The 24,454-nt window shown below is 38.4% G+C and overlaps 1 protein-coding gene across 1 annotated transcript in view; it reads left to right on the top strand.

Moving 5' to 3' along the window:
• The window catches only part of MYH15 (myosin heavy chain 15), a 139,167-nt gene that overhangs the window by 45,479 nt on the left and 69,234 nt on the right, over positions 1 to 24,454 (top strand). Inside the window, 8 exon segments of the mRNA XM_071220618.1 lie at positions 2,080 to 2,259; positions 3,314 to 3,446; positions 6,056 to 6,123; positions 6,891 to 6,978; positions 9,696 to 9,813; positions 10,711 to 10,814; positions 10,817 to 10,833; positions 13,157 to 13,293. Of these exon segments, the coding sequence (XP_071076719.1) occupies positions 2,080 to 2,259; positions 3,314 to 3,446; positions 6,056 to 6,123; positions 6,891 to 6,978; positions 9,696 to 9,813; positions 10,711 to 10,814; positions 10,817 to 10,833; positions 13,157 to 13,293 (845 nt within the window).

Raw genomic sequence — 24,454 nt, 5'->3', positions numbered from 1 at the left:
GATGTCCCAGGACTACTCAGTTCAAGAGTTATTGGTTGAATGTTGTCCAATACATTTTCTGTTAAATGCAGGTTCTAAGTTTCTGAAAATAAAGAAGTAGAAAACCATAGTCCACATATAAAAATGATAGACTCAGATGTATCAAAACACAATCTTCAAATATCTAATGATCCACCATTGAAAAGAAAAATTAGACTGATTTATATTGGCTCCAGTGGAATGATTTAAAACAAAGAATTCTGAACTACAAATAAATTTTCTTTTAATATGTCACCCATCCGGAGCATTGACTCAAACTTGGTGTGTTTTGTTTCTATGGAAATATTCAAGCAGAAGTTTATGTGCTTTTCAGGGGAAAATTGTGAAAGGGATTCAAGGAGCTATTAGGTGGGTTGGACTAGACCTCTAATGTCTTTCTCAAACCTGAGATCCTATGGTTCTTAGGTGCAAAGGGTTGGTAGAGAATTATGAAATTTGTGTTGTTGGGCCAAGGAGTCATGTTGTACCTTAGAATTCTCATGACGTTTTACCTGTACTTTTGTTTTGATGACTTCGTGCTATATGATGTATATGGACTGCCTCCTCCGCTAAATGCTCTTCAGCCACAACCCTGTCCGATCCCTTCTTTTAAACGTGAAGTGCCTGGTACAGTAATTTGTTCATGAAGGCCCTTCAAAAATATTCATGAACTAGATAAATGAGTATACAAATATACAAAATCATATGTAAATATCAGAGTCCTTGATCCCTCACTGAACCTGGTTTTCTCTCTCTGTATGTACCCCATCTTGTTTAATGGTGGCATCCAATACCCATTTGCTCAAACCAAAAACCTGATCATCCTTCTTTCTATTAAATCCCACCGTTCTATCCACCTGTAATCTGCAACCCAGCGCTAATTTCAATCTATATCACATTTTCAATGACTTTTCACAGCCTCCAACACTATCACTAGTCTAGACCAGTGGTCAATAAACTACAGCCCTGTGGGCCAATTCCAGGCTGAATCCTGTTTTTGTAAAATGCTTTTAATGGAACATTGCCACACTCACTTTATTTACATACTGTCAATTGCTCCTCCAGGGCTGAAAGGGCTGAGTTGCTGGCAGAGGTGCAATGAAGACTGTATGGCTCACAAAGTGTAAAACATTTACCTCAACATACAGCCCTTTTGAGAGAAATTCTTCTGAATGGGACCATCAGGTTTTCTATCATATATCCTGTTTTTGTTTTTATAACCCTTTAAAAATGTAAAATCCAATAAAAATTTTAAAAATTAAAATGTAAAAACCATTATTAGCTCCCTGGCTTTACAATACAGGCCACACCCAAGATTTGGCCCATAGGCTGCGCTCCACCGAGCCCCTTAAACACGTGATCCTTTTCCAGCGTAAATCAAGTCACATCACTCCACATTAAAAATCACCAAACACCTCCTATTACACTTCAAATAAAACCCAAATGTCATACCATGGTCCGTAAGACCTTTGGGATCCAAAGCTTCTTACCTCTCTGACTTTATCTTGTAACCACATACTCCATCTGACGGGCTGTGCTCTGTCCACACTGGACTCTGGCAGGACGGCAAACCTGCCACGTGTGCCATGTGAGAGCTCTGTGCGCTCTGCTTCTCTGCCCAGAACGCTGCGTACAGATCATCTCAGGACTGCACTTCTCATTCAGGGCAGAGGGTTTTACCCCACTATTCCATTCTACTAAAATCGCTCCCACTCAGTCCCCCAGTTGTTCTCTACCTCTTTACTTTGCATATCTTCAGAGCACTTATGTGAAATTAAGTCACTTATTTTTTTGTTTACTTGTCTGTTTGCTGCACTAGAATGGAGCACCATGGGGAAAGACACTGTCTATGTGGCTCATGGCCAGCTCCTACTGGTGCCTGGCCCCTGGTAGGTATTTAATAACTATTGGTTGAATGGATGATTGGCTAGTTGTATGTAGTGAATACTCCTTCCCCTTGTCAACTATTTACATTCCTGGGAAAGAATTTACATGAACCTCCTACAGCAAGTATTATTTCCTGGTGTTTTTTCATCTGCTATTTCTATGTATCTCCAACAGCCAATGGGCATCTTTTTTATCCTTGAAGAGGAATGTACGTTTCCTCAGGCTACAGATGTGACCTTCAAGACCAAACTTTTTGACAACCATTTTGGGAAGTCAGTTCATTTTCAGAGGCCCAGGCCTGATAAGAAGAAGAAATATGAAGCTCACTTTGAACTCGTCCATTACGCAGGAGTGGTAAGCTACGTCTAGACCTTCAGCCCTGACTGTTCCAAATGCACTCAGCCAAAGTCCTTAGGTAATATATAAGAAAAGTTTAGATTAAATGAAGAGATGAACAAAATAAACCTCAGTTTCATAAAAATGTTGGTTCAGCCTTTTAGCACTTAGGAAATGAAATACCTAAACTATAATAGCATTCCATGTGCACAGAGGTCAAAAATCTCAAAATAGACTGTTGCCCCAACTCAAAGTAAGACAGCTTCAGAGTCATGGAGACTATCAAAGTAATGGGTTTTTTTCTTATTTTTCCTTCCTTTCAATTTAACATTGTATGAGTGAGTGATTTCAATTGATCTTTTTATTGAAGTTTTTTTACTCTCTCATAAAGAAATAGTCACTATGAAGTAATGGTCTTCAGCCTATGGCCAACAAAGGTTTCTAATGACCCTCACTGCCTCTTCTCATTTCCCCACTGGGGGTGTGTGTGTGTGTGTGTATGTGCCCCTTTTTTTCTGCTTTTATATTTCTGGTCAGTAATTCTGGATGGAACAGAAAAAGAACTGATAAAGGCTAAAATAATACTTCAATCTAAAAACAACCAGTCAACTGTAGAGATATGCTTGTAATTCTCTTTAATATCTTTGAACATTAATTATAATAATATTTACAGCAAACTACCATTATAATTGCCAATGTTTCTTTGAATGCTCACTGTGTGTCAGAGACACTTGGATTATTTCATCTATTCTTGCCTATGAAAGAGTGCTGATGTGAATTGTTTCTACTGGAAATACCACCTATTTTCCCCTCCCTCTGCCTTCCTCCTACTCTCCTCCCCTTCCTCTCCTCCCTTTCTCTTCCTTTCTTCTGCAATGCAAGTGGTAAAGCCTGAGAATTTCTTTGGGTAGTACACTGGATTTCCAGGAGTATTATTCAGTGCAGTTACATCAAACTAATTTAAAGTTAAAGGATCCATACAATTTATGATATTTTTTAAAAGAATGAAAACTTGCTATGTTAATTTACATATTCTCCTCTTATGTTCCTTGAACTTCATGTCTTTCCAAAGATGCCGTATAACATCAGTGGCTGGCTTGAAAAAAACAAAGACCTTCTTAATGAAACAGTGGTGGCTACATTTCGGAAGTCATCTAACAGACTCTTGGCAAACCTTTTTGAAAATTACATCAATACCGACTGTGGTGAGTCAAACAATCTTCCCTCATTTTTCAGCCTCAGAATGGAATCCATGGCTGCTTCAGTATGTAAAACAATCTTTGCTTCTTTCCGGGGATATCTGTGTCTGGTCCCTGTGGTCTGGGTTGTCCCCTCATATTGACCTTTCTGTCCTCAGGCTGATGGTTCTTCAAGGAAATGGTGCTCAAAGCCAGATATATCTGGCCTGCTCCCCCCCCCCCCCCCCCGCTGGAGCCAGCTGCAAAGAGAGCAGCAAACCATGTTTTGATAAATGATTTGGGGGAAATAGCAAGTCCCTTTCATAGATATTCCAGAAATATCTTGGAATTCTTCACAGTGATTTTATAATAACTCGGGGTTGTTCGAAGCTTCATGATGACAAGGATTATGTCTGACTTTTTCATTTGTAGCCTCAAGCATGTAGCAAGTGCCTGTTTAGCAGGTACTCTGTAAATATTTATCGATCAACTAATAACTGATTGTGTTTAGTAATTTGTGATTTACAAAGTACTTTCAGATATATTATCTTACTCAATCCTTGCCATGACCCTTTCAGATACATGTAGAGGAAATCTCTCCCTGTCTTACAAGAACAAGTATAGAAGAGTTAAATAGCACCCCTAGTTTAAGAAATCTACTAAATGGCAAAGCCAATGTGGGAAGCAGGACTTTTGCTTCCTAGTCTGGTGCCTCTTCCACTCTCACTCTCTCCCAGAAACAAACAAAACAGAGAGATGGACAGTCTACGTGTGTTTAGGATGCAGTTCAGACTTCTGCACCAGGATACAAAGGATTTGAAAATACTGAGTCTAAGTTGCTAACGTCAGCCTCACAATCAAACTAATGCTTGGCTCGCTACAGAGGGAAGCTCTCATGATTCACAGCAAAAGTCAAGGATTGACAGGCCCTGAGAAGAACCTGGTCTTCAAACATGGTTGTGATTACAAGGTAATCAGAAGATTTCACATATACATTTGGTTTCCCTTTTTCTTTAAAAAAATTGGAATTATGGGAAAATCTGGTCAGCCTGGGTCAGATATGTTCACACACTGGGACAGAATACTAGCTGTTCTGTAAGTGGGGTGTGTACTCAGCCTTCCAACATTCTCATCCTTCTATTACCTTACACCCAACTTCAGGTTAACTCCTGGCTCCTGTGGAATGACTTGGGACTCCGGATAAACATGGTCAGGGAAGGGAGAGAGTACTTAGCTCTTCCTGGCTGTATCAGCACGTGAGGACGTAATTCAGGGACATGCCTGAAATCCTGTTGGCCGCTCTCAAGAGGAGTTCAGAAATGGAAGCTATTGTGTTTGGACCCCGATCATCTGCTGGCAGTGCATTTGCCTGATTCTAATAGCTTCTCAAGTGGCTCTGAGGAGTCTCTTAGATAGTGGTCATGGCTCCCAGATGAGTAATTTTCTGATCATAAGAAATCAGAAAGTGGTTTGGGCAGAGAATTAGAGAGGAAATCATCTTCTAACTCTTCAGGGTGTGGTCTGTGTTCTTTGGAAATGAGAGAGAATTGTCCAGAAAGTCCTTTTTCATAATTTTTTAAACAACCCCTGAAAATACTTACCTCCAAGTTTCTGCTTCACCCAAACTCAAGTTACCTGTATTAACCACACTTTCTTCTGGGGTATCCAAGTATTTTAAGTCAGTTACAATTAAAAAAATAATGGAAGGCAGTGTATTTCCTTTTCATGTGTGGAGAAACCAAAGTACAAATAAGTCCAGTGATTCCTGTCGAGGGCCTGGGTCATGGCAGTAGGACATTCCTGATTAAACTTTATGACATCTGTCTCACACAGCGCTACTCAGGCAGAAAGGATATTTTATTAGTTTTCTGTACTGATATCTAGCCCGTTTTTTCCAGATTGCCTGGGGATTTTGTTGTATATATTTGTGAGTTAGCTCTACACAGATGTTTGTAAAACAATTGGCTTAGCATAAATTCTTTTGCTTCAAGAAAATGGAAATAGATTCTTTTTTACAAATTATAAAAGTAATGTATGAGTGTTGCCAAAAACATAGACAGTATAGAGAAACTAAAAGGAGGAACATAAAAATTACCTATAATCTTACATAAGGAGCTAACAACTCCTAACACTGGGTGTATACACCTCCTAACATTTTTTATATATGTCGTCACCCATAAATGCAATTACAAACATGTATATACACTCAGGATCATAATATACAAACTGTTTTGTAACCAACTTTTTCTCTTAAAATAAACCCTACAAATCTTTCCATGTCAGTTATATGAATTCACACCATCATTTTAAAAAGTCAAAGCATTTCATTGTATGACTATTCTTTCATAGTTTAACTAACCGACTTCCTATTGGTGGACATTTATTGATAATTTTTTTTTGCTTATTTTTTTATAATGACTAAATAATGTTGCAATGAGTGTCTTTACACAGTTGCTTGATTATTTCCTTAAGGAAAAGCACTAGAAATGGACATTTTTGTGTTGAGACATAAGTATTTTTAAAGCTTTTGTAGATATTGCCATATTGTTTCTAGAACTTTGATGAATATGTGCTTTCATCAGCAGGGTTTGTAATGTGACAAAAAAGAGCTTTTTAAATTTTTTTTCTTTTTTTAGCTCTACAGTTTGGGGAGAGTGAACCCAAGAAGGGATCTTCATTCCGAACGGTTGCATCTCTGTATAAAGTAATTTTTAATTGCATCTAGTTGTATATTAACTGCTTCACAACATGCATAGGTTATTATTTATTTAAAATTTTACATCTTCAAATGAGAATAAAGTATCTGAAATTGTAATAGTTGAAGTTTAGCTTGGTATTACGGGGCTTTACTTGACACTGCTGGTTTTAATGAAAATATTGGCTCATAACATAGTTGCCAGAATTGCCCTTGGCCAAATGGGGAAGCTAAGCTGCCTCCCCACCCTCAGCTCCAGACTGTGGCCCCTCCCTTGCCTGAAGGTGGGACTAACTGTGATGCAGCCGGGTGCATTTGTGCTCAGAGCTCCTGCAGGGATCAGACCAAGCAGAATCTATACCATTGCTTTCCTCGCCCTGCTACCCCACCCCCAGCCCTACCCTGCTTCCCTCACTCTTTATCTCAGATTCTGCTTCTAGAGAATCTGACCAAAGATAAATATTTTCCAGTCAGAAAACTTGAGAAACAGTTTATTTCTTCAAGCCATTTATTGCCCAGCCATAAATTATTGCTATCAAATTCAAAAGAGGTAGATGTGATTCATAATAGAACTATGTCAGATAAAGAACTACTTGGTATAGGAAAGAAATCATGTATGTTTGGTAAGCAGAAAAGAATCTTGAAATCATTCAGTTATTGTTGGTGTGCGTGTTGGCTTTAAGACGAAGTTGATAGACTGGGAGACCCTTATAAGGGGATGAATGTTTTTAGTGGTTTGCAAAGTGACATTATGTTTGTTATGGTCTCTGTTTTAGGAAAACCTAAATAAATTGATGATTAATCTGAAATCAACAGCACCCCATTTTGTGAGATGCATAAATCCCAATGTAAACAAAATGCCAGGTAAGAACTGGACGTCTTCCACACTAGGGCATACAATTGATTCAAGCCATATTGAGTGTCTCTTTAGGAGACATTTACCGGTCCCCTTTACATAAGAGTAGATTTTCAGATACAAAAATGAAAGTAAGTTAAAAGTGAGATCTTTAGAACTTCCCAAGGTTGCCTTTGAATTCAGAGTCAAGTGGACATACAGAAGGATTGCACAAAGCAGGCTCAACTGGGTAACATTAGAATGCTTGATGTCACCATTTAAAGTCCTTCTTGAATTTCATGGTAACATGTGGATGTGATTCTATGTCATTGTCTGCAAGAGCAAAGTATAATAAAAAGGGATTGAATGATCATTTGGCGATTAAGATAGATATATAAGCATAAAGGACATTATTTGGTCTGAGTTATCTAAATTGGCCATAAAGACAGTTCCTAAATTCATTTCTAATTATTAAGAACTCCCTCTAGTCTTTCTCCCTAATAGTATCTATGTCTTCAGTTATGTACTTTTGGGCAGTGGGTACCTTTCTAAACTTTTTCTACTTTTTATTGAGGTATTACTGACATACAGTACTTACACAGCTTAAGGGGTACAGCATAATGATTTGACTTATCTATATGTGAAATGATTACCACAAGCTTAGTTAATATCCATCATCTCATATAGATATAAAAAAAGAAAAAAATTTTCTTTGTGATGAGAACTCTTAGGACTTGCTCTCTCTCTCTCTCACACACACACACACGCCCTCCAAAAGCAGTGTGTACTGTTGTCATCATGTTGTATGTGCATCCCTAGTGTTACTTATCTTGTAGCTGGAAGTTTGTACCTTTTAACCACCTTCATCCAAGTTTTCATCTCCCCATCTCCCACTCTAGTAACTACAAACCTGATCTCTCTTTTTCTAAGAGGTTGGGATTTTTCTTCTTCTTTTTTTAAGATTCCACACATAAGTGAGATCATATGGTATGTGTCTTTCTCTGTCTGGCTTATTTCACTTAACATAGTGCCTTCAAGTTTCATGCATGTTGTCACATATGACAGGATTTCCTCCTTTTTATGGCTAAATAATATTCCACTGAATATATATACTACAACTTTTTAATCCATTCATTTGTAGATGGATACTTGGATTGTTTAAATGGCTTGGCTTATCATAGTGGACACTTTTTGATTAGTAGATGGTGGTGGGAGGATGATGGAGTAAGATGGGTGGTGATGAATTATTTTTTTAAATGTTTTTAATTGCCAAAACAAAGTTTTTACAGTTATTACTACATAGATTACCTTTCTTAAACCATGGGGTTGGATACCCCCAACATTCTCTTTAGAATTACAGGCTTCTGTAGTGTTTGGCCAGAGGCTGTCAGTCTCAAAGTTGTGTATGTGACAAACACTTATGTCTTCAGAGCACTAATCACCCTTGGAATATGCAGGCAGATGTTGCTCATTCTGATTTCTAAGGTTCTGTAGTATTTTGCATTTTTATTAACCTTCTGTAATTAAGACTCCAATCTTGACGGTCTGTGACCTATTTTTGGAGAGTGTGATACTAAACAATGATGCTGCAGTTTGAGTTTTTGCAATGAGAATGCTTCATGTTCATTCACTCTGTCTGTTTTTGCCTCATTGTTTCCTCTCGCCTGGGTTCCTGAATGCATCTGGGGACATTGCTTCCATCTAGCAAGGAATCTAATTAGCTGCCTCTATTTTGGAGTCATTCTGTTACCTATTAGAGTTGCTTCCCATTGAGTCAGCTCTAATTTCAGCAGGGCTTTTTTTTTTTCAAGTCATAAGACAAAGTTATAAGAAAAGCTTCATAATCTACTCAAAACAGGTCTTCGTATGTACTGAAAGGAAGTGAGCGTGCTTGACTTGAAGGTGTCATAGGACCCCACTTTTGCCACTTCTCACACACAGATCATCTGTTTCTGTCTATGAACTGGACGGGAGGACAGGAGTATTGGTACATGGCTTTTGTTTGTTTACTGTGACCTGGCACATAGACAGACATCTCTATTTTTCTTATAACGCTATGGGAGGGCTTCGTGTTCGGAGGTGGGCTGCTTGGCTTCTTCCAGAGGACTTGCTGAGAGCCAGATACATTGGCTCCTTCAGTGGTTTTTCAAAAGTTTCTGCCTGAGACTACAGCTCTAGAGGTGCTTCTTTTGATGAAAGAGAAGGTGATAGGAGAATGCTTATTCTATAGAATAAAACTCAGATGCTGAATGTAGGCTGGAATGTAGCCAAGTTCTTTCTAAGTCAAAACGGTAAATGGAATTTTGTTGTGCCATTTTCCTCTTTCTTATTCTCCTTTCTTGTAATCCCTTTGTCCTACTTGGCAAGATCAGTTTCCTTTTGAATTCTTATTTCTCTCTCTAGCTGTTTTTTGGCTGGTGAATAGATGTGGTAACAGCCATTTACATTCTAGCAAAAAATGTATTCTTTTTCACCTTCCAGGAGTATTCGCTTATAAAATCTTGACTAACTGCAAGCTAAAGGGCTCATTCATGTTAAAGGAATTTTAGGTAAAGCCTATTTGGAGACTCCCACAGAACAGGATGGTACTGTAAGTACCATCAGGCTGGGAGCAGGTGAGCTATTCATTACCTATCATACAGAGAACACAAAACTCAAACTCTTTGAACCTAAGATGAAGCAATTAGGACAAAATCTAGGGTATAATTTTTTAGACATAGACTCAACTTGGTTGCTTTTTCTGCAGGTGTAACGGACCCTTACTTAGTTCTACAGCAGCTGCGCTGTAATGGTGTCTTGAAAGGGGCTAGGATATGCCGCGAAGGTTTTCCAAACCGACTGCAGTGTGCTGACTTTAAACAAAGGTAAACGTACACCCCAGGATCCAAAAAGCCTGAGGCAGTCTATTCTGTTTACCTCTCATTCCGAGAGCTCAGCCATGTGTCGTTTGCTCCGTTGATGTCCTCCAAACTAAAGATCACTGTGTTTTGGTGGTGGTGAGATATATGATGACAAGGTTTCATTATTGTTTCCCCTTAAATCCCACATCCACGTAGCTGTAATATCCTTATATCTCTATTAACGGATAATAGTCCCACATATAGAAGAAATATATACAGCAGAAAGATATGGAGACTGAATTGAATCTCTGAAATGTTGTGTGTACTTAATCGTAGCTGCCATCCAAGCAGGCTGTTTCTTCACCAGTAAACGTGTGAAAGGAAGGAAGCCGGCAGGGTGTGTAGCAGGAAGCAGGAGAAGCATCTTTGCTGTCTGTTTCCCAAATTCTAAAAGTGTAAATTATAGGTCATCAAGCAAATTTAAGCAAAGTATGGTAGTGTAGACAGAGTACCTTTCTCAGAACTAAAAGGCATATTTCTGGTTCTCTACCAACTTACCATTAGGGTGAAGGTTTCTTGGAATTTGTCTCTGCTTTTCATTTTTCTTATCTGTATAGTAGAGTCATGTAAACCTGCCCCTCTCTCTTTTTCCCTTCCCAATCTCTCCTTCCCTCCCTAACTGAGCAGAGAGTCAAATGAGGTTGTCTGTAAAGTGTGATAGGAAGTACTAACTGTTATACCAAAGTAAGGGATTATTGCTTGTACCCTCATTACTATTGCCAGGAGTTTCATGAAAACTGAGCATATTGGTAGGAGATAGAAGTCTGTCCTTCTTTCCAGCTTACTTGTTCAGATTATTCTTTATTTGAATCATATGTCCTCCTGATCCCAGAATTTATTCTCTACTTATTTTTAAATTAGATACTGCATTCTGAACCCAAAGGCCTTTCCAAAGAGCAAGTTTATGAGCAGCAGAAAAGCAGCTGAACCATTACTTGGTTCCTTGGAGATAGACCATACTCAGTACACTTGGGAATGACCAAGGTAACCAGAACACTACCAAGAGTGCATTTAGAGAAGAGTGGAAGGAGAGCGGGAGTACCCATACAAGTTCAACTATAAGGCATTCTGTAGCTCTTGTGACCACAAATACAAACAGACAGCAGGTAAAAGAGGAAATTTCCATGCTATTTGGGAGAAAATTCTGTGCTTCTTAAATCTCAGTCTTGACTACATTCACATTTTTTAGAATTATTAATCTAAGCAAGTTTGTGCCAAGATATACTGAATCAACTGTGTACACATATCAGAGCTAGAAAAAGGTGAATGAATCAATAGTGTGGATAACTGTTTGTTTGTGTGTAAATTGATGAATCCATAAGTACTATTTTAGGGAATTAATTCTAGAAGACTATCTGAAAAATTAAAAACTTTAAGGTCAAACCCATTATCCAAAAAATTAATACAAAGTGAACTTCATTAAATGTGATTCACTAAATTCTTCTTTATCTTAGATGATGCACATATTTCGGGAAACTTCTAAGAGATTTGATTTTTATCTGACGGTCAACATCATGCTGTTCCTAGTGATACCCATATCAGTATCATGCTATTTGAAGGACAATTGCAGGGCTTCGGTTGAAGAGCTCATAGGAAAATAACTCTGTAGGATATAATTGTAAAATGTTATATGATTCCCATATTTTGAGTATCTGAGAGTCTGGTTCTGCTGTTCATTGTATCTGCTTGATTTTCCCTACTTATGCTTTGCTTCCTTGTGTGTTTAGTTATTTTTGGCTGTATACTACTCATCTACATGAGGTAAGTGAGGCTCCTAAGTCACAAAATTTAAGGAGGAGTGTCACGGAGCTTTATGTCTGAGCCCCACATCTGCCATGGATGAAGAATAAGTCTACCAAGACATGATCTGCTTGGGGAGGAACGGTGGCCGATCTCTCAAAGGAGAAGGGCCCAGAGCCTTTTCCTCCATGGGCTTTTATTAGGTTCATTCGCACAGGAATACAGATAAAGCTCATTAATCATTGTCAGGCAGTAAGGATTAAACAATACATAACTTACAGAGAACTTGAGGGCTTATTCTGAGTTACAGTCAATTAGTTAAAGGGCTATAAAACTTTGGGCGCCAGACTCATCTCAGGTCTGGACCCTTATCTTTTAAGCTGAGGGTATAAATTAAGTAGGTTTCACAGGATCGAATATATGTTTTCTTAGGCCTGATTCCCCAAGGAATCTGCCTCTCCCAGCACAGGACTGCACTGCCCTCTGTTATTGCTTCAGGCTTAAGTCAGGAAAGGGAAGTAAGGCAGCCAAGAGATTAGGAGACTTCTTGCAGACAGAATGAGGACTCAGGCTATTTCAAAGCCAAGGGGCGAGGGTCCATCACCCCCTTTTTCTATAGCCCCCCGAGTCCTTTCCTGTGGGCTTATTCCTGGTGACCTGTCTTAGGTTGTTCCTCCCTTGAAGAATCTTACCCGTCATTGGCTAACTGGTCAAGCTCAGGGCCAAGCAGGGTGAAGTGGGCAGAGATGGCACACCTGCCAGGGAGATAAGCTTTGTCTCTTTAGTGGCTTATGGTCCCAACTCTGACTCAGCCTTAGCCATGGGGGGTTTCAGCTTCTGAAACCAGGCAGGGCAGTCCCCAACATTGGAGCTCACTGTTAGGGTTATGCAAGTGCTGCCATGTACAACTGTGAAAGTGACAGCCTCCTTAATATTTGTGCTTTAGGTACTTCATTCACCTCATCTTGTCCATTACTAATGATTTGCCACAAAATTTTTATGTGAACTCTTTAATACCTAGGACAAAAGTGCCTTTCCCTAGGGCAGGGGTCAACAAACTATGGACTAAGGGCCATTTCTATGGCCTATTTTTTTAATATGGCCCAATTACTTAAAAAGGTCTTAAATTTTTAAGGGGTGATTTTAAAAAAGAAGAAGAATATTCTATAGAGAATCTGTGTGAACCACGAAGCCTAAAAGTATTTATAGTCTTGCCATTTACAGAAAAATTTGTAGAACCTTGCCTGGCACTTTAGAGAATGGCCTGCCTGGGCCTATCTTAAAACTTAAAGTTCCCTGGGTAACCTAGCCACTATTAATAGATGAGGGGGAGGATAGTGTAAGTTCTTAAGGAACCAATATAAACACAGGATTAGATTAAAAAATTTTTTGTAAACTTAGTGTTTATAAAAACCAGTCTTTCTAAAAACATGCATTTTAGACATTAAATAAAACTCAAAAATAGAACTGAAAAAAATGAATACATCAATCGCTGTTAAGGTAATTCAACAGACATTTACTGAATACATGTTATAAGTGGAACTAACATCTGATTTATTTCTTTTAGGTGTTTTTAACAGCTGGCTTTTTAGGCCAGCTGGAAGCAATGAAGAATGAAAGGCTATCTAAAGTCTTTACATTGTTCCAAGCCAGAATGCGGGGCACACCGATGAGAATCAAATTCCAGCAGCTTCTGGAAGAGAAGTATGCCACCCCTCCCCTGCATCTGCACTGCTAGGGTGACAGTGGGCCTCAGTCAGTGGAATCTTAACTCATTGCCTTTTACGAGGTCCAGGAAAGAGCTGCCTCCCCTGCGTAGGCTCAGACTGAACTTTAAAGTTTTTTTTTTCTTTTTCTTTTTTAACTTATTTTATTGTTGTTCAATTACAGTTGTCTGCATTTTCTCCCCACCCCTCTACCCTACCCCAGCCAATTCCACCTCACTCCCTTACTTCCACCCTCCCCCTTGGTTTTGTCCATGTGTCTTTTATAGTAGTTCCTGAAAACCCCTCTCCCCACTATACCCTCCCCACTCCCCTCTGGCTATTGTTAGATTGTTCTTAACTTCAATGACTCTGGTTATATTTTGTTTGCTTTTTTCTTATGTTGATTATGTTCCAGTTAAAGGTGAGATCATATGGTATTTGTCCCTCACCGTCTGGCTTATTTCACTTAGCATAATGTTCTCCAGTTCTATCCATGCTGTCACAGAGGGTATAAGCTCCTTCTTTCTCTCTGCTGTGTAGAATTCCATTGTGTAAATGTACCATAGTTTTTGGATCCACTCGTTTGCTGATGGGCACTTAGGTTGCTTCCAGTATTTGGCCATTGTAAATTGTGCTGCTATGAACATTGGGGTGCATAGATTCTTTTGAATTGGTGTTTCGGGGCTCTTAGGGTATAATCCCAGCACAGGAATTCCTGGGTCAAAGGGCAGTTCCATTTTTAGTTTTCTGAGGAAATTCCATACTGTTTTCCACAGTGGCCTCACCAGTCTGCATTCCCACCAACAGTGCACTAGGGTTCCCTTTTCTCCGCATCCTCTCCAACATTTGTTTGTGGATTTGTTTATGTTGGCCATTCTGACCGGTGTGAAGTGGTATCTCATTGTGGTTTTAATTTGCATCTCTCTCATTGCTAGTGATGCTGAGCATCTTTTCATGTGTCTCTGGGCCCTCTGTATGTCTTCCTTGGAGAAGTGTCTGTTCAAGTCCTTTGCCCATTTTGTAATTGGGTTGTTTGTCTTCCTGGACTGGAGTCGTGTGAATTCTTTATATATTTTGCAAATCAAACCCTTTTCTGAGGTGTCATTGGCAAATATGTTTTCCCATACTGTTGGTTCTCTTTGTAATTTGGTGCTGTTTTCTTTAGCCATGCAGAAGCTTTTTATTTTGATGAGGTCCCATTTGTTTATTCTTTCCTTTATGTCCCTTGCTTTAGGGGACATGTCTGTGAGGATGTTGCTGCGTGGAATGTCTGAGATTTTCCTGCCAATGTTTTCCTGTAGGACTTTTATGGTGTTATGACTTATATTTAAGTCTTTTACCCACTTTGAATTTATTTTTGTGTATGGTGTAAATTGGTGATCGAGTTTCCATTTTTTTGCATAAGCTGTCCAGATCTCCCAACACCATTTGTTGAAGAGGATATTTTTACTCCAATTTATGCTGCTTTCCCCATTGTCAAATATTAATTGACCATAGAGACTTGGGTTTATTTCTGGGCTCTCTGTTCTGTTCCATTGGTCTACGTGCCTGTTTTTATGCCAGTACCAGGCTATTTTGATTATAGTGGCCTTGTAATACAGTTTGATATGAGGTATTGCGATCCCTCCTGCTTTGTTTTTCTTTCTCAAAATTGCTGCAGCTATTCAGGATCATTTATGGTTCCATATAAATGTCTGAAATGTTTGTTCTATGTCTGTGAAATATGTCATGGATACTTTAATAGGGATTGCATTGAATCTATAAATTGCTTTGTGTAGTATGGCCATTTTGATGATGTTAATTCTTCCAATCCATGAGCATGGTACATGCTTCCATTTGTTAGTGTCTTCCTTAATTTCTTCTTTCTTTAGTGTTGTGTAGTTTTCTGAGTACAGGTCTTTTACCTCCATGGTTAGGTTTATTCCTAGGTACTTTATTTTTCTTGTTGCTATATCAAATGGGGCTTTTTCCTGATTTCTGTTTCTGATGTTTTGTTGGTGGTGTACAAGAATGCCTTTGATTTCTGAGTATTGACTTTGTATCTGGCTATTTTGCCAAATTCATTTATTAGGTTGAGTAGTTTTTGGTGAAGTATATAGGATTTTCTATGTACACTATCATGTCATCTGCAAACAATGACAGTTTTGTTTCCTCCTTTCCAATTTGGATGCCTTTTATTGCTTTTTCTTGTCTGATTGCTGTGGCTAGGACTTCCAATACTATGTTGAAGAGAAGTGGTGAGTGCGGGCATCCTTGTCTTCTTCCTGATCTTAGTGGCAAAGCTCTTAATTTTTTGTCCATTGAGTATGATGTTGGCTGTAGGTCTCTTGTATATGGCCTTTATTATATTGAGGAATGCTCCCTCTATTCCCACTTTGCTAGGTATTTTTTATCATAAATGGGTGCTGTACCTTATCAAATGCTTTTTCTGCATCTATTGATATGATCATGTGATTTTTGTCTTTTGTTTTGTTTATGTGGTGTATTATGTTTATTGATTTGTGAATATTGTACCATCCTTGCATCCCTGGGATGAATCCCACTTGATCATGGTGTATGATCTTTTTAACATATTATTGGATGCTGTTTGCCAATATTTTGTTGGGGATTTTAGCATCTATGTTCATCAGTGATATTGGCCTGAAGTCTTCTTTTTTGTGTGTGTCTTTATCTGGTTTGGGGATTAGGATGATGCTGGCTTCATAAAAAGAGTTTGGGAGTCTTCCATCTTCTTGGATTTTTTGAAATAATCTGTGGAGGATGGGGGTTAGCTCTCCCTTAACTCTTTATAGAATTCTCCTGTGAAACTATCTGGTCCAGGGCTTTTGTGTGTCTGAAGCATTTTGATTACTATTTCAATGTCATCAGGTGTTATTGGTCTGTTCAGGTTTTCTGCTTCTTCTTCATTCAGTTTTGGAAGGTTATATTTTTCTAGAAATTTGTCCATTTCACCTAGGTTTTCAAATTTCTTGGCATACAGTTCTTCATAGTAGTTTCTTACAATCCTTTGTATTTCTGTGGTATCAGTTGTAATCTCTCCCCTTTCATTTCTGGTTGTGTTTATTTGGGTCTTCTCTCTTTTTTTTCTTGATGAGCCTGCTTAAAGGCTTGTTGATTTTGTTTATCTTTTCAAAGAACCAGCTCCTGGATTCATTGATCCTTAGAATTATGCTTTTAGTCTCTATTTCATTTAACTCTGCTCTGATCTTGGGTATTTCCTTCTTTCTACTTGATCTGGGTCATCTTTGTTGTTGTTCCTCGAGTTCTTGTAGGCATAGGGTTAGGTTGTTTATTTGAAATATTTCTATTTTTTTTTTAAAGTAGGCCTGTATTGCTGTGAACTTCCCTCTCAGGACTGCCTTTGCTGTGTCCCATAAGTTTTGGATTGTTGTGAGTTCATTTTCATTTGTTTCCAGAAACTTTTTGATTTCTTCCCTAAACTCATTCTTCACCCATTCATTGTTTAATAGCATGCTATTCAATCTCCATGATTTTGAGTGTTTGGGGTTTTTTTCCTTGAGATTGGTTTTTAGTTTCAGTCCCCTGTGGTCAGAGAATGTTTGATATGATTTCAATTTTCTTGAATTTGTTGAGGCTTGTTTTGTGTCCTATCACGTGGTCTATCTTTGAAAATGTTCTATGTACATTTGAAAAGAATGTATATTTTGCGTCTTTGGGATGAAGGGCTCTCTCTATATATATCAGTTAAGCCCATTTCATCTACAGCATTGTTCAATGCCACAATATGTTTGTTGACATTTTGTTTGGAAGATCTATCCATTTTTGACAGTGGGGTGTTAAAATCTCCTACTATGATTGTGTTGCTGTCAATATCTTTCTTGAAGTCCTCCAAGATTTTCTTTATATATTTGGGTGCTTCCATGTTGGGTGCATTTATATTTACAATGTTTATGTCTTCTTGATGGATTCTTCCCTTGAGTATTATGAAGTGACCTTCTGGGTCTCTTTTTATGACTCTTCTTTTGAAGTCTATCTTGTTTGATATAAGTATTGCTACCCCAGCTTTTTTTTCCTGTCCATTTGCTTGGAATATTTGATTCCAGTCCTTCACTTTCAGTCTGTGTAGGTCTTTTGTTCTGAGGTGGGTCTCTTGTAGGCAGCATATGTATGGGTCATGTTTTCTTATCCATTCCGCTATTCTGTGTCTTTCTATTGGGGCATTTAATTCATTTATGTTTAAGGTTATTATTGATAGATACTTATTCATTGCCATTTTTTTGTACCTGTGGTCCTCTCTCTTTCATTGTTTTTCTTCCTGTTCTTAAAGCAAACCCTTTAGCATCTCTTGCAGAGCTGGTTTGGAGGAGGTATATTCTTTGAGGCTTCTTTTTTCTTGGAAGCTCCTTATTTGGCTTTCCATTTTAATTGAGAGCCTTGATGGGTAGAGTAGTCTTGGTTGCAGTCCTCTGGTTTTCATTAGTTGAAATATTTCTTGCCATTCCCTTCTGGCTTGGAGCATTTCTATTGAGAAGTCAGCTGCTAACCTTATCGGGGCTCCCTCATATGTTACTTCCTGTTTTTCCCTTGCTGCCTTTAAGATCCTCTCTTTATCTTGGAATTTTGCCATTTTAATTATGATGTGTCTTTCAGAGGGCCTCTTTGGATTCCTCTTGATTGGGACTCTCTGTGTTTCCTGGATTTGCATGACTTTTTCTCTCATCAGATTAGGGAAGCTTTCCATCATTACTTTTTCAAACAGGTTTTCTATCCCTTGCTCTTCTTCTCCTCCTTCTGGTATCCCTATTATACAGATATTATTACGTTTCATGTTGTCCTGCATTTCCCTTAACCCCTCTTCATTCTTTTTGAGCCTCTTTTCCTTTTCTTGCTCTTTCTGGTTGTTGTTTTCTACCTTGTCCTCCAGCTCACTGATCTGATCCTCTGCTTCATCGAGCCTGCTTTTGATTCCTTCTGCTGTGTTCTTCGGTTCAGCAATTGTATTCTTCATTTCCCCTTGTTGATAGTTTCTATTTCCTTTTTCACGTTGATATAGTTTGGAGTGAGTTCATTGTAGTTTCCCTGTAGTTTCTGGTAGTTCTCTTTGAGCTCATTGAGCTTCCTTATAACCATTGCTTTGAACTCAATATGTGATAGTTGAATTGCCTCAATTTCATTTAGCATTCTTTCTGAGGCTTCCTCCTTTCCTTTCATTTGGGGATTGTTTCTTTGTCTTCCCATTGTTTGTGAGACTCTTCCTATTAGCCTCTGCTTCTTAAGTTGCTCTGTTCTGACCCCCTGGGTTTATGGTATAAAATTCTGTGGTAGAATACCTGTGAGATTCAGTGGTGTAGTCTCCTCAGTCTCCCAAGCTCACCGATCTTGGGCTGTCACTTATGTTGGCTCTGTGTATGTCTTTGGGTTTTGATTGTTGCTGGGCTTTCTTTGGTGGGTCCTTCCCACCAGCTGGTTAACTGGGGGGTCACAGTCTGTCCACCACCTCTTGTGTTCTGTTGTGCAGGTATGGGCAGGTTGTGTTGGAGCTGAGTCTTCCATGTGTACAAGGTTTTGAGGATTTGCTCTTGCTCAGTTGTTTGTTCTGAGTTATTTCTCCACTGTTCAGTTATATTTCCAGATAGGTCCTGTATTGAGTTAGTGTGGTTTCCACTCCCTCCTTCACCTTCTTCTGTTGTTATCTGTTGGTGGTTCCTTTGTTGGTGGATTTCCTCTTCCAGCAGGTATCCTGGTGTTCACAGCTTCTACCTACTCTTTTTTGTGATCAGTTGGAGGGGGAAGGAAAAATGGTTTAAGACAGCAGGAGTGTATTCTATGATATTTAAAGTACTGTAGAGAAGAGATAGGAGATCCTTTGGATATGTACAGTGTTAACCATGATATTTCACCCAACTACCCACTTTTTAGAAGGGGTGGAAAGAAGATAAGACTCTTGTTGGGAGGGGAAGGATTGTGAGTTGGATCTAGAAAGCAGTGAGCTCATGGGAGGTCAGATTATGAGGTAAAGTGAGAGTAAAGGGTAGAAAATACGTGTAGTGTGTGAGAGAATAGAATTAACCACAACACTAATAAAATTCAGGAAACAGTGAAGTGGGCTAAGATCTGGGAGGGGTGCTGTGTAGTATTTCCAAATGTACAGAACAGCTATTATTTACAATAATAATGGAGCAACCTTCCTATGACAGAATCTATGTGATCTGTATAACAAGAATAGGAAGTATAGGACCTAGAGTAGTGTGCTAATGGAACACAAGTGAAGTGAAAGACAGTAAATTAACAATATGCAACGCAAGAGAGAATAAGGGAAACTAGTCAAACAATGCAATTTAAACAGCCAAGAGAAGAAGACTAAACAGAAAGAAGAGAAATACAAAAATACAAATAAAATGGAAAGTGTAAGAATAATGAAAAAATAATAATAATACAAATATACAATAACTTGCAAGTTCTCTGGAGTAGCAAAGCAAAATTTGTCTCACTTTCTCAGCTGTTGGGATGCTCCCTATTTGGGTCCAACTCTGGTCTTTTCACAGTTCCAGATTTTGTCTCACTTGTGGGAATTAAAAGAAAAGAAGAAAAAAAAGAAGGAAGGAAGAAGAGATAAAAATGGAAAGAAAGGAAGAAGGAATAAAACAAGAAAGAAAGAAAGAGAGGAAGAAGGAGTTAAAAGAAAAAAATACTTTGTTTTTTAATTGTATTATTACTTAAAAAAAAATAAAAGCCTCTTGCTGGCTTCAAACTAGCCAAGTCAGTTTTTCTGGTCTTCCTGACTACAGCAGACTGAGTGGGGATTGGCTTCACTCTTCTCCCTTCCTGATTGGCACTTGGCCAGCCTCCAGCCCAGTTCCCCAGCAGCCTCCAGTCCCACAGGTTAGGGCACCCACTCTCTCTGGTGCTTCAGTGTGGACTCCAGGCCCTCTATGGTGCACACTCTCCCCTGGGCCTGGGTTGTAAGCTTGGGGACTTCCCTGTCACCATGGGAGCGCTGAGTGGCTGGTTGGGGAAGAGGCCTGAGTGGCTGCTGCAGGGGACTTCCCCAAACAGCCCCCGAGTGTCTCTTTTTTCACTTTTTCTTTTTGGGAAATTCCTCCTGCTCAAGTCTGCCACTCCATACAAGGAAGGGCCTGTCCTTTCATACTGCCTACCTCTCCAGCTAGACTGGGGACTATCCGGGTAAGGGTCCATCACAGCCGGTGTGCACAGTCTCCGTGGGAGCTCACCGCCCCTGTGTGTTTGCTACTTCATCCTTATTCCCCTCACCGAGACTTCAAGCAACCAGGTCTCTCTCAGAGCTGCTCAAACCTTGTTTGGCAGGGGAGTGAGCTGTTGACCTGGCTCTCTTCCAAGAGTCCTGCAGCAGACCCAGTGGGCGCAGGGCCTGGGGCTGCAGCCTCCCTGGTCCCTGCGCTGGTCCCAGGGACCTTATTGTCCTGAAGCACTCTCCTTACCATCTGATTTTTCAGTGTCCTCTGTGATTTTTGGTCTCCTATCTTCCTATATGCTGGGGTACTGTTGACTGTTCCCTCTGTTCCTCAGGAGATTGGCTAGGTATTTCACCCATGTGCAGGGGGAAGTGGAATCCACTCCCACCTATCTTAGCTCTGTGAACTTTAAAGTTTTTCAATCATGGAACACCAAATACAGCACAGAGGGCTTGTATTGCCTTATCCAATCAAGTATAAACATAATTCAGATATTTCTTGCATTGCTTGTAGCCTTCCCTTTGGAGGGATTCCTTATAGTCAGAGAAGCCTGGATCTCTGAGGATGGCGTGATTCACAATCTGTAACAGCAGCAGACCTAGAAAGGTTCATATGCACCCCACAGCCATCTCTGTGGAGAAGTTTTCTGTCCACTTTGCAACCTCCCCTGGGTCAGAAACTGTGCACCTCTTGGTGACATGTAACCATAACTCTCTTAATTCATTTCAGGCAGGTTCACTAGGGACAATTTATCACCACATTTGGACACTTAGGTGTAGGTTTTGTCTATTCTTTAATGGACTCATGGAAATCAATTTAGAAAAATCTCCAAAGAGTAGAATTGTGAGCAAGGGATTCTGCAGTTGTATTTGCTTTTTCTGTAGCATAGTATACATTCTGGAGACATGTAAACTATGGTCTTGGTATAACTTACTTAATTAACAACCTGTTAATACCTTCTGTTAACCCAAATATTACATGGTGAGGTCAGAGGTATTAGAGCTACATCTCCTAAGAGTCTTCTCTGACCCTTGTGTAGTCTCAGTGTGGTATGAAGTTTATGGGAACGTGGGATCAGGGGACATGGCTTCTGGGATCAGTTACATGAGATTGAGTAAGACTCTTAATTTCTCCATAGGTCACTTTCTTTGTCTCTACAATAAAGTCTTTACTATCCATTCTTTCTAAATCATAGGATGACTTTTTAAAAACTATTGTGAAATATTTCAAATACACTGAAAATATTGAATATGCACTCATGGATCTATTACCAAAGTATATCAATTGTTAACATTTTTTCCTATAATTGCTCACAACTTTAAAAAATAATTAACAAAGGAAAGCCCCTTTCATATTTCTCTCTTGATTCAAGTTTTGCAAAGATTTGAAGACATGGAGATATATAGATATCTTTAAAAGATGACATGATTTTTATGTTTTTAGTTTTCACATAAATAATATTCTGTATGATTATCCTAAAATGTGTTCTTTATATTCAGTACTAGTTTTGAATTTTATTAATATTGATAAAAGTAGTGCTAGATTATTGATTTTAACTACCATATTGTATTTTATTACCCAAATATACCACAATTTATCCATTTTCCAGTTTAAGTAAATTCAAGTCATCTATGATTTTTTGCTGCTACTAACAGTTCTGCAGTGATATTTTTGTAAATGTCCCCCCTTAAACATATGCAGTAGTTTTCTGAGGATGTTGTAATTCAAAATGCTGGTCCTTGCTAACAGTCTGTGGCCAGCAGCTGGCTGAGGCCCACACTTTGAGTGGCATTTCTCCATGGCATGAATTATTAGGTTTTAAGCTATATACAATTCAACTTCATAAGATATTGCCAACATGCTTTCTAACTTACTGTTCATCAGAAGTGTGTGCAAGTTGCCCTGACCAGTATGGATCGGTTGGTCGGGTATCATCCCACAAAGCAGAGGGTCGCCAGTTCAATTCCCAGTCAGGACACATTCCTGGGGTGTGTGCTCGGTCTTCGGTTGGGGGGCATAAAAGAGGCAGTTTTTCTCTCACATCCATGTTTCTCTTACATCCATGTTTCTCTTAATTCTCCCTCCCTTTCCCTCTCTCAATTAGTAAATAAAATCTTTTTTAAAAGAGAAATGTATGGAAGTCCTATTGCTCTATGTATTCATCAATTTGTGGTCTTTCAGACTTCAAACGCTTTTGCCAAACTATCATATTTCTGACTTTGGGGGAAGCAATTATTTCCCTAAGATGATGTTTTCTGTAGGGTTTTTAATTTTTTTTTGGTGTGTTTTTTTTTTTTTTGTAGATATAACATTTTGTAGAGGACATTTCTTTCATCTTATTTTGTGAAGCATTTTTACTAGGAAAATAGTTAAATCCTTTTTTTGCATCTATTGAAATAATCACATGTTTTTTTTCCCATTTACCTATAAATGTATTGAATTATATTAATAGATTTTTCAAATGCTAAACCTATTTTGTTTATGAAATAATTCTTTTTCATAACACTAATAGTATTATCATGAGGATTTTTGCATCAATGTTCATGAATAAGTTTCTCCTAATATTATCTTTTCTCCTGCTGGGTTACCTGACTTTAGATCAAGGTCACCTTGACCTAATAAAAGAGTTGAGGAATGTTTCATCTTTTCAAAACCTGAACAATTTATTGTGCTTATTTATTCCTTGAACATTTGGTGACATTTATCTATAAAACTATCGAGATCTGGTATTTCTTTTGTGATATATTTTATAATTTTGATTCAATTTATTTAATAGTTACAGGCCTATTGAGGTTTCTTTCTTCATGAATCAGTTTTTTTAAATTACATGTTTCTTTTAAATTTTACAATTCGCTAGATTTATTTTTAATTCTCTACTATATGTATGATTTTTAGAGCACATTCCTAGATTATTATATTTCTAGAATATCACCATTCCTAGTATTATTTATTTGTGTCTTCTTTTTCTTGATTTTTCATGTCAGATGTTTATTTAGCCTATTTAATAAACCATCTTTTAAATTTTTCTTCATTTTTTTTAGTTCATTAATTTCTGATCTCATCTTTATTCTTTCCTTCCACTTTCTTTGCATTTATTCGTTTCTTAATTCACATTTTTTCCAGTGGTGTATACAGCTGCTTAATTGTTCCATTGAGTGTTTGATTTCAATGACTATACTTTCCAGTTTTAGACATTTCATTTGTTCCCCTTTCCAATCTGTCTGCCCTTTTATTATAGTGGCTCATTTCTTTCTTGTTTTTTTAATCCTTTTCTTTATGCCTTTAATAATTTTTATAATTATTTTATGGTATTCAAAAGGTTGTTCAACTATATAAATTCTTGGGGGTTTAATCAAACTTTTTAATGTTGGTGCTCACCCTCACTGATGGTTGAGGTTTTAAAAATATGTGTTTTGTAACTTTGAATTGTAAGTTCATCTTCAGGGGTTGGGGCTGAGAGAATCTCTGATGCTTGATATTAGGGTGTTTTCTTCAGTAAAATTTTGTGTTTTCTTCCCCCAAGGGCCCAAAGGGTATTTATTACCAGTGTAAAAAATGATCATGCTAATTTCTTGCATATTTCTACACCAATCAGATAGTGTAATTTAAGCCTCAGACATTTCAGAGTGGTGGCCTATGATTAAAAAAAAGAAAATCTTAGAGTAGGATTTTTTTTCTTCACTCTGAGCTCAGACCAAATCAGATGTACTTCTCTTTGACATTTCTCTGTGCCGGTAGTGAATTTTTTAGCCTTTCTCTTCATTAAGGGTGATATCCTTTGAAGGTCTCAGCCTGTCTTTTTATCCATGTGGATATAAAACTACAAACCCCTAAAATACTAAGACTGGCTCCCTTCTTCCACAAAGATGGCCAAGCTACACATGCATTTACTTATTGCTTAAGTGTTGAGCTCCTTCTTTATTTCTCACACTTTTCAGGTTCTGCTCTCATTTAAAGGCTATTTGTGATGGGAGCATTTTTAGG

This window comes from Desmodus rotundus, chromosome 2 (assembly GCF_022682495.2).
Source record: "Desmodus rotundus isolate HL8 chromosome 2, HLdesRot8A.1, whole genome shotgun sequence".
In the NCBI taxonomy this organism is placed as follows: domain Eukaryota; kingdom Metazoa; phylum Chordata; class Mammalia; order Chiroptera; family Phyllostomidae; genus Desmodus; species Desmodus rotundus.
The sequence above is the reverse complement of the archived record's forward strand: the minus strand, read 5'-3'. Positions and strand labels throughout refer to the sequence as shown.